This window comes from Oryzias latipes, chromosome 18 (genome assembly GCF_002234675.1).
Source record: "Oryzias latipes chromosome 18, ASM223467v1".
Taxonomy (NCBI): domain Eukaryota; kingdom Metazoa; phylum Chordata; class Actinopteri; order Beloniformes; family Adrianichthyidae; genus Oryzias; species Oryzias latipes.
The window spans coordinates 20,047,386-20,063,378 of NC_019876.2; the positions used below are offsets into that span (position 1 = coordinate 20,047,386).

At 38.5% G+C, this 15,993-nt stretch overlaps 1 protein-coding gene across 5 annotated transcripts in view; it reads left to right on the forward strand.

Moving 5' to 3' along the window:
• LOC101164596 (phosphatidylinositol-binding clathrin assembly protein) overlaps positions 1-15,993 on the forward strand; it is a 152,813-nt gene that overhangs the window by 47,853 nt on the left and 88,967 nt on the right. For 3 of the 5 annotated variants that reach the window (XM_011487631.3, XM_020711723.2, XM_011487628.3), the window contains 9 exons: positions 3,490-3,565; positions 3,807-3,909; positions 5,781-5,874; positions 6,317-6,428; positions 8,981-9,087; positions 11,327-11,368; positions 13,952-13,984; positions 15,398-15,483; positions 15,610-15,733. In XM_011487631.3, coding sequence (XP_011485933.1) covers positions 3,490-3,565; positions 3,807-3,909; positions 5,781-5,874; positions 6,317-6,428; positions 8,981-9,087; positions 11,327-11,368; positions 13,952-13,984; positions 15,398-15,483; positions 15,610-15,733 — 777 coding nt within the window. The remainder of the gene's footprint in view (positions 1-3,489; positions 3,566-3,806; positions 3,910-5,780; positions 5,875-6,316; positions 6,429-8,980; positions 9,088-11,326; positions 11,369-13,951; positions 13,985-15,397; positions 15,484-15,609; positions 15,734-15,993) is intronic. The other 2 variants (XM_011487629.3, XM_011487630.3) reach the window with 2 other exon arrangements.

A 15,993-nucleotide genomic window follows, 5' to 3' on the forward strand; every position in this document is an offset into this window, starting at 1 on the left:
CAATTTACTTGCATATTAGACACTCTGATTCATCTAGGGCCTTGTGGGGAGGGTCTGGTGGAGGGGGGCACGGTGAAACATCCGTGCTCATCTTTCACTGCACCCCCCCCCCCCCCCTCACAATTTTAACTTCCACTGTAGACACACACACTGCATGCTAGCAGCACACACACAGCAAATACACACCACTCACAGAGGGAACCAGGAGTGGGGAGCTCTGCGGCTTGGCAGCGGTGGGGCCCCCCACATTGGAGATCTCCTATTTTACCTGCAGCACACACACAGCACACCCACACCACCATACATGGGTGGGGTCGGGGAGGGGCAGCCGGTCTTCACGCGCCTGGTCCTTTCAGGGTGGCCGGGCTTGTGGGTATCCTGTTGGCTGCTGTGATGGTCGGGCATACGGCGCTGGGGGTCGGTCGGCCGGGGGGGGGGTTACTGCGTGGCGGCAGGGGTTGGGGGGTATTGTGAGTATGTGTGCGTGAGTGCATGGGTGGGACGGACCTGGGTGCTGGCTCGCTGGGACCCTCTGGGCTTTCCCTCCCCATCACAGAGAGGGGAGGGCACTGAGAGGTTTGGGGAGGGGGGCTCAGATAATATGGGGGGGGGGGGGGGGGGGGGGGGGGCGCTGTAGTGTGTAGGGTTATGGGCGGTGGCTGTGTGTGCGTGGCAATCTCTGGGTTGCTCAGGTCTCGTGCCGGGGCTGGCTTGCGGAGATGGGGCGCCGGTCGGGTGGTGGGCGGCTCATGGGTTCTGGGGGCCCTGGCCTCGTCCCTGGCCCTTGTCTCGGTGTCCGGCGCCCGGTGGCCCCCATGGCTGCCGCCTGGTACGGCTAAGCGCTCCTGTCCTGTGGCCTGGGGGCCGGACACCGGGTTCGCTTATGCCTCTGGGCGTTGGGGGGGCCCCTGTAGGGGGGCCTTCTTTGCGCCTGGCTGGTTGGGTGGGCGGTCCCCTCCTCCCCCCCTCCCGGGCTGCCTGGGTCTCGATGCTGGGGGGGCTCCTGGCCTGGGGGTCTCTCCTCCCCTCTCCTGGTCTGGCTAGTCTGGCTGGGTAGGATCTGGTTCCCCTTATGAACAGACGGTTCACTTCGGCAGAATGCATGTATCTCCACCCCCACGTGCACGTGCACACTGCCACACTGCTCCCTATCTGCTTCATCCCTCCTCTTAACCCACAGTGTATTGATGGACAGATATTTTCCGCTCATCTTCGTGTCAGACTTTCACCTTTGATGTAATGTTTGTCTTTCCAGCAGATCTGGTATAATTGTTAAAGCTTAAATTAATAATTTATTCAAATCAGTACTTGTATCCCACACTTTTTCACCTTTCTTCCTTTTACTCTCTTCCAACCCCCCCCCCCCCCCCCCCTCACATTCTTTCCCTCTCCCTCCCCACACACACTAAAATGAACAAATAAATAAAAAAATAATTAAACAAAAAGGGGTTTATACAAATCTACACTCTGGCTTCTAAAGTTCTATAACCTCTTTTTGTGATAGTAAAACCTGTCCAACACATTAGGCTTTCAGCTCTAATCTGTTTGCTCTGCTGTTGGACAGAACAAGTTAAAAAAAAAAAAAAAAAGAAAGCTGCAATCCAAATGAATGCTTCCGCAACTGGACAGAAACGACCACAGATCACTTCTCATGGATCCTTAAATGTAGAAACTGAGATCTCCGCTTGTCTCTGATGAGGCAGCGAGTGAACCGGAGATGATTGAGCTGAAATCTCTCTGAAAGAAGGCCCTCTCACGTTTTTGGGAATGGAGAAATACCTGTGTGTCTGCTCTCAATCTGCTGTCGATGTTCTCCTCAATATGTGTCTGCCAGTCACTGATTATTACCTTGAAACACGTGAAATCAAGGCATCAGTCCGTTCTGACTGACACTCTCGTAAAGGAACCGATCAGAGAGGCTACCGGGGGTTAGCCCCGCCTTCAGCCCCTAAGACTCATGGGAAGTGGGGAATCTCAAGTGTAAAACCATAAGTCAGGGACCTGTTTGCAGAAGTGACTTGCATGCCGTTTGGCTGTATGTGTGTGTGTGTTTTCAAGTTAATGGGCTCTTAATGTGTACAGGGGGGAGTGAATAACGCAGCCAGTTTAATGGGAACTCAGCTGATTACTACTCTGAAGTATGAACTTAGCCATTGCAATGTATTAACATTTAATATATTATTTGCTCTTCATGCAAAAAGTCAGTCATTCAATTTTAAATACACATATACAGGCAAAAGAAATTCTAATGAAGGTAAAAATTAATTTAAGTTGCACACAACTGAAATGCAATGTATTTAAAGGCATTCCTGAGGAGGAAAGACTCTGTGAGGTCTGTGAGCTGCAAGTGGTGGAGGATGAATTTCATTTTTTGTTTTATTGTCCTTTGTATGAAAAACAGAGACTTTGTATGTATGAGGTACTAGAAAAGAAATGTCCTGATTTGTTTTGGTTATCTGAAGACAAAGTTTTACGTTGGCTTTTTGAAAATGAAATCTTTTGTTTGGCAAATTTTGTGTCAAAGGCATGGACAATAAGAATTGGACACTTTGTATTCTGTTAGACTCTGATTAGGGGGATTATTGTATTTTTGGTGATGGGGATGTATCTTTATGTATTGTGTATTTTGTCTTTCAGTGTCATATAAGCCCGTGTGGGCTGGGCACATTAGTGCATGACACTTAAATAAATCAAATCAATCAATCAATCAATCAATCAATGTATTTAATGTGTTTATTGTGAATATGAATCACTTAGACACCAAGATAGAGTGAGGTGGAAAAGGATGATTCGCTGTGGCGACGCCTGATGGGAAAAGCCGAAAGAGAGAAGAATAATCATTTAGACACCAGAAGGATGCTCTGTCCAGATCTTTGTGTATTTGTTGGTGTAAGTGTCATTGAAAGAGGAATGTTTAGATACAAAGAATTACCAGTTAAATACTGTTGGATGAATGGTGAAATATTCAGTTTTTATCATCATAAATCTGACTTCAGAGGAGTCGGTGCCTCACCAACATCAAACTCACCGCCCGTCACTGAGTAGTGGTGTGTGTCAGAGAGAGGCAGAGAAAAGAGTGAAATAGAGAGTGTGTGTGTGGAGGGGGTATCTGACCTCCAGCTTAGTCGCTGTGTTAACTCTGGCTAAGCTGCATTTTATGTGTATTAAGGGTGGATGCATTCTTTGAAATAAACACAAGTACAATACTTGCTGTTCTGTTGTAGGGAGAGGAGTATGTTATGGAAAATAATATGGCTTTAATTGCGTGTTTGTGTGTGTACGTCTTGGCAGGTCAGTGTGTGGTGTTGCTCTTTGACTGAGTGAAAAAATTTGGCTCTTGGTGACAAACTTGTTCGCCACCCCTGATGTAAAGGATCATTCCCTGCTGCCTGTTCTTTGTTTGTTTTTGTTATAAGTAGGTAGAATACAAATTTCAATTTTATGCTTCTTATGTTTTTTGAACGTGATCTTTTTTCTTTTTTATCTTAGCGTTTCACCCAGTACTTGGCCTCCAGAAACACCCTGTTTAACCTTAACAACTTCTTGGATAAAGGAGCTCTGCAAGGTAAAAAAAAACAAACTATATTACCTTTTTTGTTGCAAAAGCTCTGAAAATGATTACCAACATGTTTGATTTTCATATATTCTGAACTGCCTATAAGGCCCCTGCGCAGCAGTAATAAGTCAGATAAATAAAAAAGCGGAAAAACTTGTAAAGCAGACAATAAAGAACACAATTTCTTTAGTAATCCCCTTGTACAACATTAAACTTTTCAATTTCTCCCTTTTGAATTTCACCCTTTTAGGTTACGACATGTCAACTTTTATAAGACGATACAGCCGCTACCTGAATGAGAAGGCCATGTCTTACAGACTAGTGGCTGTGGACTTCACCAAGATGAAGAGAGGGTAGGTTTGATTAAAAAAAAGTCACCCTCCCTCATACTTCACATACCTTTTTTTCACCAGGTGACATTTCCTTCAAGGACACTGAAACTATTATAAAGTACTTATGGGATGTTACTGTTACTCCTCGTTTGATTTGTATTATTGTACACAGTTTTGCATTTCCTCGCTTTTGAAACTTTTGACTTAGAATCAAAGTTAGCGTGGATTTTGTTCCTCTTTAATTCACATCTTTTAATTGTTTGTAGAGAGGGGTTATATGGCAAAATAAATCAGATTTTTTTTTCCCTCCGTCATTTATTCATTTCTTTAAACAGAAATCACAAATGACAGAATATGTTTAGTAAAAACTATTTATTTGAACATCTCCTTTGGAAATATGCTCAAACTCAAAATACTACTAAATACAAGCTGTAAAAACAATTGTAGATCAATGCAGCAGAGGTTTTTTGCTACCACTAGCTTGAGCTTCTCATAAAGAGAAACACTTCTCGCACTCAACGGTGTCTGTTTCAGGTGTTAAAAAAATTGTCCTTCTCCCACTTTTGGCAGCTACAACTTTCAAACAGATTTTGCTGTGTGTGGTTTGATGCTCCAGGTTTAAAGTCACAACCACACTGATCAACATTTAATCTTTTACTCCCCAGCTAAGTTGGCCGGTAAAGGAAAAAATATACTGGCCAGTCACGTTTGCACCAGACAAATTATTACATTACGGAAAAATATAGTTGTTGTTTAAAAAAAGTTATATTATGTTGAATGCAAAGAGAGAGGGTGTCACAACATGATGAAAAAATAGGATAAAAACAACAGTTTTAAGTGACTCAGATTTCAAATGTCTTTGCTCTCTACTTTTGGCTTTTTTTACACAGCCATTTCAGTTTTTATTTTTTCACAAATTAAATGTTTCTTCTTTTTAGCTCAGCTAGAAAGCCCCTCTGTACCCCCTATGAGGAAAGGTGGTGTCACTCAGTCACCTGTAGTCTGAACCAGCTGAAGAGACGGAATAGTCATTTCCTAATTTTGTTCTGGAAAATGAAATTGCTTTTACGTAATTTATAAATACCGGTAGTATGAACACACCTTTAATGTAATCTAGCTATATCTCAAATTAAAACATTCTGAGAAAAAAAGGACAAAAGTACTAAAGGGGAGAAGATTGACAGAAAATGCACCTTTTTCTAAATTCTGCCTCCAGGTGATTCATTTTAAAATGAAATCACAACAAAAACAGCCTAAAAACCTTATATTTTGGATTTTTGCCATGATATCATTGACAGTAAAATTGCAGCCCTCTTACGAGGGAGGTTTTTTTTAGCTCAAAACTCTGCTCTGTAATGTTAAATACTGCTAAAAATGCTTTTTGCCAGTGAATTATTGCCTGTTATTGTATAAAAAATAGCAATTTAAATGAATGTCCTATGAATTAAGTTTCTTTTATTTATGTGTCCTGTCCCAAAGTCACATCTCAAATATCAAAGTATAGTTTGACTATAAACCAGTTTTGTGGTCACAAACTAGCAACAGGCGGAACAGCTTGTTAGCATAGCATTATGGCATCGTAGCATGATAGCACCAGTGTCCACCGACACTACTGTCTCCAGATCAACACTTTATTAAGCTGTCTTTTGCTGCTGTGAGTCAGATTGGAGGTTGGGGGGGTGCGCGCTTGTAAATATTGCACACGCTTTTTTTTTTCTTGGCCTTGTCTGCCCAACGGAAGCCCAAGAGAGCAGAGAGTAAAATAAAGAAAAAGAAAAGAATAAAATCATGATTTTTCCCAAAAATAGTCTAAAACAAAAAATTCAAAATAATTAATATAATCAATTTATCGCCCAGCTCTAATTGTTTTCATCTGTCTCTTGTTTTGTCAGCATTGATGGCGTGATGCGCACCATGAACACAGAGAAGCTGATCAAAACGCTGCCCATCATTCAGAACCAGTTGGATGCTCTGCTAGATTTCCAGGTATGCCGAGTGTGCGTGCGTGCGTGGCATATAAATTATTTGCACACTTGACTCAGTTGATTCTTTTTCCAATCAAAATGTAAATTCATACTAAAGTCTTACACCTCTGTTGATTACCAAAGAGCAGCACGCAGTGACAAATTTCTTCGTCTTTGTGCTTAGGGCAGAGGGAAGAGAGGGATTGGGCAGGGCTTTACAGAAAGTGGTGGTTGCTATTGTTTGGTTAGTAGCAAACAATATGAATTGTGGTTAGTGGCAGCATGGTTCAACGTAAAATAAAACGTTTTCATTTGTTTGCTGACAATTGCTGCCTACATGAACTTAACATGAACTTAAACTGGAATTTTACAAATGTTTTTTTTTCCACAAAAGTAGCTTTCAGAACATGTGATTATATTTGTGCTCATTATTTTTGTTTCTTTCCCCATTTTTTACTGTCTAGGCCAATCCTAACGAGCTCACTAATGGAGTGATCAACTCAGCCTTTATGCTGCTCTTCAAAGATTCTATACGGCTGTTTGCTGCTTACAATGAAGGAGTCATCAATCTTTTGGGTAACACAAATTCTCAAAGATTTTTCACAATAAAAAAAAACAATTGAAAAAGTAATTGATTACTGTAGTTACTATATATAATTGTTATTAAATTACTTTTATCATTAGTTATTTTAAAAAGTATTTTACTATTGATTACTTTATTTTTTTGTCCACTCAGATACAAATTCTTGAGAGAAAAACAAATGGAACAAATACGATCCTCTTGTCTTTCATTTAACTTAATTTTTAAACCAATGACCTTTTCCAAAGTATAAACATGGTTCAAGATATAACCTGGCTTCATTCAAATTCAGACAGCAGTGTAATAAATGACACAAATAAATTACATCACATGAGGTTTTTGCTCCTGGTTAACACTTGTGCTATCCTAGGCACTTTACCATTGGGAGTTGGGTCATCTAGACCCACTAGACAGTGCGCTGAACCTTTTTTCTTCAATGATTTGTGAACCTCACTGGTTTTCATGGATTACATGAAATTTTTCCACCTTTATCCACCTTTGTCATGGTAGGGAGAACACGTCAATGTAAGGGTGGGGTCATCTAAGATAGCACAAGGGTTAAAGTGAGATATGGAAAAAAAAATAGGGCTGCACGATATGTGGAAAACTCGCGATAAGCGATATTAGTGATTAATATTGCGATAACAATATAATTTGCAGTATGTACACAAATAGCAAAACAACCAAAAACATAATTCCCCTTTTATTGCAACAGTTTAAAAATTATACTCCAAATGACCCTCGTCGACATAGGAGGCAAACATCTAACATAATAGGGCTCCATCTGATTGGTTAACAACGTGAAGGGGTCCATCCAAATGGTCAAATGAATAAAGGGATTTATTTGATCTGTTAAATGCTTGAAGTTGTCATAAGATTGTTTTAGCACAATTAAAGTACCCATTTATTGCAATTTTCGCTGTCTATTGCAATATAATATATTATAAATATATTATATATAAATATATATAATATTGCATAGCTTGATATTGCTATAACGATAAATTTGTGGTAAATTGTGCAGACCTAAAAAAAAAAAGGGTTACACCTATATCTATGAAGTTGGAGTCCTCTCTGTCAAATCTAAAAATTGGCCAGTCTTTTGAAAACACAATATTAAATGCCTCCAGCAGTTCGCTCTTCTCAAATGCAAAAATGTCATTCTGACTGGAGGGGATTTAGCGATGTGACTGCATCGTACTGTTATATATATAGTACAAAATTGCAGATCCAGACTGACAGGATAGTAATGGCGAACCAACCAGACATTGTCATGGTGGATAAAGAACAGAGGACAGCCGTTTCGTTGATGTGGTAGTCCCAAGTGACAGAAACATCAGGAAGAAGTATCATGAGAAACTTAAAAAAAATACCAGGGACTCAAGGAACAACTGGAGAGAGCATGGAAAGTGAAGGTGACAGTGGTGCCCGTGGTAATTGGAGTACTTCGGGCAGTAAGCCCCAAGCTGGAGGAGTGGCTACAGCAGATCCCTGAAAAGACGTCAGACGTCTCAATCCAGAAAAGTGCAGTACTAGGAACAGCTATGATACTGCACAGGACCCTCAAGCTCATAGGTAACGAATAAGTAGCTACATAATCAGCATTTTAAGGTTCTACCGTGTTCTTTAAATTCACTGATTTAACCACTCACTTTCTTGTAGAAGCAAATGATGTTCTTCTGTCTGTTCTTCAATTACTCAGGTTTTCCAATAGATCAGAAGTAAAAATACTTGATGGATGTTGGAACAAAACGGTACCCCATGGAGTGGTGGTTCTAAAAAAATGCTCATGCTCTCTGAGTGAAGGAATTCCTATGACTTGTAGTATGTCTCCAAATGCAAAAATCTCTCCTTTAAGTTGCTGAGTGCTGTATCAACAAGTTGCAGGAAAACTGTTCTTAAGTGGTCTTCAGCATTTAGACAGGTTTGCTCTCTTCCCTCATATTAAAAATGTCACTCTTTACTTCCGTGATGCACCTGTGACCAGTTGACCTCCACCTCAAGATTTTGCACTCACTTTCATCTTTTTTTTAGCAGAACTAAATCCATGTTCTCTATAGTCAGAGAACACATCCTCACTTCCTCACATGAGCCGTCTTATGCTATATCAGTGATTTGGATTTTTTATGAAATTATATTGGGCATAGAAATTATTTTAGACATTTTTTATGAGGCGTCCAGCTCGATGCCTCGAGGGCGTTTGGGGAATGAGGTGACCGCCTACCTTTACTTAATACTAAGTCCACCACCGTTACCAGGGTTACATTGCAAAGTATTGAGGTGAAACTCTTTTTATCGACCAAATCCTTATATTCTGAACCATTTATACAAAATAATTATTCCAAAAAATCAGGCAATGTGATTTCATGGATTCTTTACATTCATCCTCTCACAGTTAAAGTGCATTACTAACTGTGGTTCCATTGACTATGAAATTGCGCAAATCAGATTTTAAGCCCATTATTTTTAACCTTTTAAATCTGTCTTCCTGTCATTTTGGCTGTGAATCATTTCTTTTTTTTCTCTACACTTCTCTGTGTCTTTCTAGAGAAATACTTTGACATGAAGAAGAACCAGTGTAAGGATGCTCTTGACATCTACAAGAAATTTCTTTACAGGATGACGAAGCTATCAGAGTTCCTCAAAGTGGCAGAGGTACATGAACACAAACATTGCTCAATTATTTTCTTAGGAAAATTTAATGTTTCAGGGCTTTGTTAGTTTTTACCTCAAAGCTCCATGATTTTGCAAAGCAACTTTACTCTCCTGTTTGTGCATCGGAAGAACACATATGCGTGCAATATAATCATATATTATTAGCTCATATTTAAGCACTACTGCAATGAGAGCCTTTTTTTATTTTTTTGCAAAGATGCTACGTTTTGCGCTCTCAGCTCTGTTGAAACGAGCATACGTGACTCACCCTCCCTACTTCACATTTTCTTGCACACACAATTATGCCCAAAATAACCTGCAAAAGGGGGGTTGTGGTTAGGTGCTTTGTTGGCTGCCTTTGCTCTCCATGATCTCCCCTATCTAATCCCTATTCCTTCCTAAAGCTTTCCTTGCTTTCCGTGACAAAGATGGATACTCATGTGGCTTTAGTTTGCCCAGCACCCACAGATCATCCCTCTTCTTTTCTACTTATGTTTTCTTTCCGTTCCTCATTTCAACAGAGCTGAAGTGGTGAGAATCTGCCCTGTTCACTTTAGCGGATGCAACTGCTCTCATGGTTTCACGTGAAATGAAAAAGCTCATAAAGAGGCAAATCTTTGTTTCAAAAGTCTTTATGTTCTTGTCCTAAAGGAAAGTTCCCTTTACAAAATGGGGTTTTAATTGTTCAAAAAATATATTTAGTCAATAAATAATTAGATGACATTTTTTAAATGTGCCAATGATCTTTTTTTAAGTTTCAACAGAAACCTCTACTTTATTTTTTTTTTTTTTCGTTAGCCCCAGGGAATATTATTATGAGAATTTAGAAAGTAGAAACTATGCAAAATGCAAAAACAAAGAAAATACGTTTCTAAAAATAAAATCACAAACTGGCGCAACTCAAGATACTGTAAGACTTTCATATTTTTTTAACACATAACCAGAAATTTTGACAGGCACCTCTAAAGGGTTTTCGCTGTGATTAAAACTGACTGCTCCATTTACATTGCTGCATTGTTGAAATGCACCAGACTTTTTAAACAACCTCCAACTCTGAGCTTTAAGATGGACTTTTTGAGACTTGTTTGACAAAATAAAACTAATCTGTAATAAAAGAAACAAATTACGAATTTACAACTTGTTGTAGGATGCAGTTTCCTTATTGTATTTTACTGAGGATGTCCTCAGATATTAAGGATTTTTTGCAAACATTTCACTCACATTGGTTAAAAATGACTGATAAAGAGAAACATAAAAATTTTCTGTTTTAGCCACTTAAACCTTGCCCATTGCTTAGTAGTATAGTAGGTGAAATTAGGTTTAGTCTGCCTTTTTTTTGCATAGTTTATTTTCCATGTCACTTTTTTCCCAGGTATAAAAAGCCTGTTTTGCTTTATGTTTCACACTGCATTGCAAACATTATTTTAATTGTAGGCCAATGCAATAGACCTTTAATAAAAAAATAAACAAAAATTAGAAAGAAGGGTTAAATGTTGACTATTCTCAGTTATCTTTTTTTTTATCATTCTTATAATCTGGTCACCTAAGATCAAAAACTGTAGAAGTTTTGGAGACATCAAACATTTTAAGGAGCTTTATACGTGTTTTATTTCTACCAACAGGATTGATAAATCAACATTAATGTTATAATATTAGGGAAACTGAAGTTATTTCAATCTATTATAGTAGAAATTCCTGCAAAACTAATAAAAGATAATTATCTGTCCTCTGTAAATAGTTCCTTTTTAAGTATCTAATACACTGCAACAATTACAGCAGAAATCAATGACAAATATGTACATTACAAAGTTGCAGTGTAACAATAAAAATAAATTTTTTTATTTTACTTGCAAAAATATTTACGGGCATGAGGATGTTTCTGTGTCCTAATGTCAAAATGTTTACTTGATTGTAGTCAGTCTTATCTTAATGGTTAAGCTTAGTAACTGTTGTTTTATGAAGTTATCACACCATCAGTCATTGCCTGCTCTCCTCCATCAGACACATTTATCACTGTTAAGTCATCACCTTCGGTCACAGTGCCTGTTAGTTGGTTTGTCTGCCAGCCAGCTGCCATGTCAAAAACATTTGCTTGTTATTTATGTTGTTGTTATGTTGACATTTTTGCTGCATGAAGTAACATTTCCTTTTTTTGTTTGCTCCTTTTTTACTATCTTAATTTTGACCCCACCTACCTCCTCCTCCTTTTTTTCTTCAACAATTTGTTTTTCGATGACAGCAAGTTGGAATAGATCAGGGTGACATCCCAGATCTCTCACAGGTCAGTGTACATCTCACCTTCCATCTTTTTTCCAAATCCAGCTTGACTTCTTGCTCAATCTCCTCCCCTCTTATCAGAGCCCCTCTCCTGCCACACATGTGGCTTTGTTCCTTTTATGTGGACACACATTGATATTCACTTAACCTGTGTTTTTAAGTATGTTCCTCCGTCTTGCACTCCTTTTCGTCCTGCACCTTCCATGTCTTGTTTCCTAATCTCACAATTTAATCCTGGGATGTCTTACTTCAAGTTTGTTTTCCTGCTGTGCCCTGTTTATGGAATTTCAAGGTTACTTCCTTTGTGTTTCAGCTCTAAATCAAGGTAGTATTTAAAAAAAGAAAATACACACCCACAGTCAACAGACTTTTTCTTTCTTTACTTGAAACAGAGAAAAATAAAAAGCTCTATCCTTAAATTTTGTAAGAGAATAACTAAGATAATTATGCAGGAAAAGAGGCAGGAAATTTCTCATGTTAATGTCAACACATTTTTTTTAACTCTTGGAAAAACAATCTTGATTTTAGATGTATACTTATAATTTAATATGTAGTTTAGATTCTTGATGTATGTTGAAAGGAGATTTAGGTACAGCTAAGAGTGTAAATCTCAAATATACATTCTTCGGTTAACAAAGTAAATGCAGAGAAGTCACTAAGCTCATCTGCTACAAATTTTAAAATATAAACATGATCTGAAAATTAAACACTTTTGTTTTTCTGTGGCATTTCATTAAGGCTTCTGGAATTTACCGGTGTGTATTAGTGTGAAAGAATTGCACTAAAAATTGTCTGCACCTATTGCCATGAAAGGCATTTTAAATAGTTTCTCCTGTGTGTTTGACCAAATTTATGCAGCCTGAATTTCAGGTTTTCTCAAATTGTAAACTTTAAATCTTAGTTTTAGTGAGTTCATTCAAACCACTAACATTATTCATCCTGTCTTCAACACCTCATCTGCACAAACTCAGATGAAAAGTTGGCCTATTACACTTACGTCACTTTTTTTTACCTTGATGTGACTAACAGGTTTTTTTCATTTCTTTTCTTTTTTTTAAGTTTTGCAACAATAAAATAATCGCGAGCACAAGATGAAATCTTCTATGTGACATGTGTGCTGACAGAGATGTGACACTGTGATGGAAATGTTTTTAGTAACTCATTTAGGTAAAAATCAAAGCTATTTCTTTTAGTAATGCTCATTGTATCTGGTTCTACAACCTCTTGAATTTAGGTGGTTACCTATTTTTTCCCACAAACTGGAATTTTTGTCATTTGTTTCTGTAGTGACACGTGTCACATGCTGTTGAAGACCCAGATCACATAAGTGAAAGTTGGTATTATTAGCTCTCTAGATCATAAGAACTGTTTTTAGACTTGTTGCTTCACTTCTTTCACATCTCTAAATATATTGTAGAACAATGCATCTGTACCTCCTTACGCCAAGCCTTAAAGGCAGTCAAGATTTGATATGGTTCTTTACAAATTTGTAGTATCAGTGTCATCTTTTAGGTAAAGTACATTCTAGCTATGTGAAAACGAGGATGATGGGTGGTCATAAGCCCTGACTTTATTAAACTTTTCTTATTTTTCTTTCTCCCAATACAAATACATCTGCTGCACTTAGAAAACAATACATTTGTACAGCTTTAGTGGAAAAAGATCTCATTTTTGTGTTGCTAAAAAATAATCAGTAAAAAAAAGTAAACTGTGAAATTTCCACTGTGGGCATTGAGCTTACCGGTATTGTGAAACTTCGGGTTGCTTTTCTGTCTCAGAAAACAAAGGGATCATGCATTAATGGTGATGGATTATATATTGTACTGCTTAACCAATTCAATCTACTTTTTAAAAAAAGTCCCTGCTTTTAACCTCGACCTATTTTTGGGAAATGGTCCAATGCTAAACTAGATTGCTACCCTGTGCATCCACAAATTATTTATGCAATGCTGCAGCAGACTCTGTTTTATCACTCGTCATATATTCAACACCTAAGGAAAAGGCACCTAGAGCATTTTCTCAAAATAATAATAAAATGAATCATTCATTTATTCAAATGGAATGATGGAAGTCTGTTACTGCTTTGACAGTTCTTACATGAACACTAATGCTGATGTTTACAAACCAACATGCAGTCGGAGCAGGAAGTGAGCCTTGACGTAAATCCAACTGTGGTCAAAAAGGAGAACATGAGACGTCAGGGATCGAAAGTAGACTTCCAAGAAAAGAAAAAAAGGGAAATTCACACCTAAACTGTAAAGAAAACAGTGCTTCAAGTACAGACCATTTGTTTCAAGTAATCCCACTTTCTACTATAGGATCTATGTGATAAAATGGCTTTATAGTTGATCCTGAATCAGAACTTTTGATACATGTTTCTGATTTTATGACATTTTTGTAATTTCTAAAGTATTTTTTAAATTTTTATTTATAAAAATCTGATTTCCCCAAACAGCATAGGTAGAGGAAGCTTAAAAAGATGGGATGTTTATTGCCAATCATGAAAAGAAGCAAAAAAAAAAACTTTGCCTCGTAGTCACATACAGTAGCATAAGAGTTAATTTTTCTTTGTGAATGCTTTGTGTAGGGCTTTATGCTCAGTACATCAGCCCCATCCTCAGTGAGTACTTATTTCACCCATAATTGGAGAAACTAAGCTCAACTTTTCTTGCAACTTAAACTTCTATTAAAATGCAAAAGAAAAAAGGCAAAACACTTTTTTGTTTATTGTTGCTTTGAAAAAGTTTCTGGGATGTGAATTTCTGGTTGAGGCAGTCAGGTGAAACCATTCTGTCTTTATCTATGTGTGTTAAAACTTATATTAACTGGGTATACACGGTATTCTTTTCATCTGTACAGATCCACTGACACAAACATTTTTTTTTTGCCCTGAAAGCCAAAATTTCTTGATCAACCAGGCAGCAGTTTGGCAGAAACACTGTCTGGCTAGTTGTGAACTCAGAAGAGGGCATGTGTTTTCAGGCAGGCCTGCAGACTTACCAACAGCACACGTGGCATTCTTGTGGACAGACATGTCATTTTTTTTATATGTTAAAGAATTTTCTTGCTTCTGGCCAAAAGAGCTATGCTGTTTTTCGTTTTGTTTGATTTGTGTACAGGAGAACTATAGTTTTTCCACTCACTAATGTGGAGGTCCTGCTTACCTTTGCTATAGTGTCTCCCTTGGCAATTTGTGTATATTAGGAACTAATGCACACCAAACACATTGAATTTTGGAGTAAAACGTCTTCTAGATAAACTTTTTTGAGTTCAGTTGTTCTGAAGAACAGAATCCTGGGAGAACATAGCCTGGACTGCTGAGAGTCCTCACAGAATGAATGTGCGGCACAAGCAATTAAAAATAAAATTTAATTTGCCGCTAAGAAATTTTCATTATAGTTGCATTAGCTCAAAATCCGAGCTTCTTTCAGCTCAAAACATGAATCCAAAATTGAAAAAAAATTAATTAAACTTTCGCTTTTCACTGCAAATTCCGCTGTTTCAAATTCTTTTGAAGAGGAAGGATAAAGATTTTTACAAGTTCACATGTGGCTCAGGAGCACACATGTTTTTTGTGTGCTCCTGAGCACAAAAAAGCGCATCTAAATTCTTCCTGGCTCCTTGTTTTCCAAGTGTGACAGAACACCACAGAGTGAGCAAATGGGCCAAAAAGTGGCAAAGATGGTAAAGAATACCAACTTCTTACTGCAGGTGTTGCTGTCCTCTGCTAATGTGAAGTCAGGTGCTTTTTCTCCATTTTGCTTTTCCCTATTTTCCTCAGTCTTTGTTTTTCAGCCGACTCCTTTTTTGTCTCTCCCCTTTGAGTCTCCTGCTAACAATATGAGTGTTTGCTGCATGTTGCCACAGCTATTCTTAGATCCCGATGCACTCTTTTCCCCTGCTTTGAGACCAACTAACCCTGGGTTCTTTGTTTATGCTAAATTGTGCAAAGGCTTGTTTTGGAAGAAAAGGGGTGAGTTTAAGCAGAGTGTTGGATGTCTTACTTCTTTGCTGAAACTCATTGTTCTGTCAGGCCCCCAGCAGCCTCCTGGAGGCTTTGGAACAGCACCTGGCCTCTCTGGAGGGCAAAAAGACAAAGGAGATGAATGCAGACACCAGGTAGATATTTTAATTGCCTGTCACTTGCGTTAAGCTTTCAAATGAAATGTAGGCTTGTTTCAAAGTGAATGTGAAAGTCTTTGAAGGGTAACAATATGTTCTTGCCACAATTCTTTTGTGTTGCAGAGCATCCACTTTGTCGAGCGCTGTCTCTTCTCTGTCCTCCACCGGCATGTCCTTCAGCCGCATGGATGAGAAAGAAAAGCAGCTGGCCCTAGAGGAGGAGCAGGCCAGACTGCAGGCACTCAAGGTAATTCACTGAATACATTTTGAGTCTGATCACCTTTGACATAGTTGGGTAGGTTCTAAGTTCTAACGGCGGAAAGCTGGCAGCAGAAGAAGGAAAGCTGGCAGCAGCTGTGTAAAGTCTCACTCGGATGAAAATTGTGTTTTTTGTGTTTTTAACTTCTTGTGGTGATTGAGGACATACACTATATTACCGAAAGTATTCGGTCACCCATCCAAATGATCAGAATCAGGTGTCCTAATCACTTGGCCTAGCCACAGGCG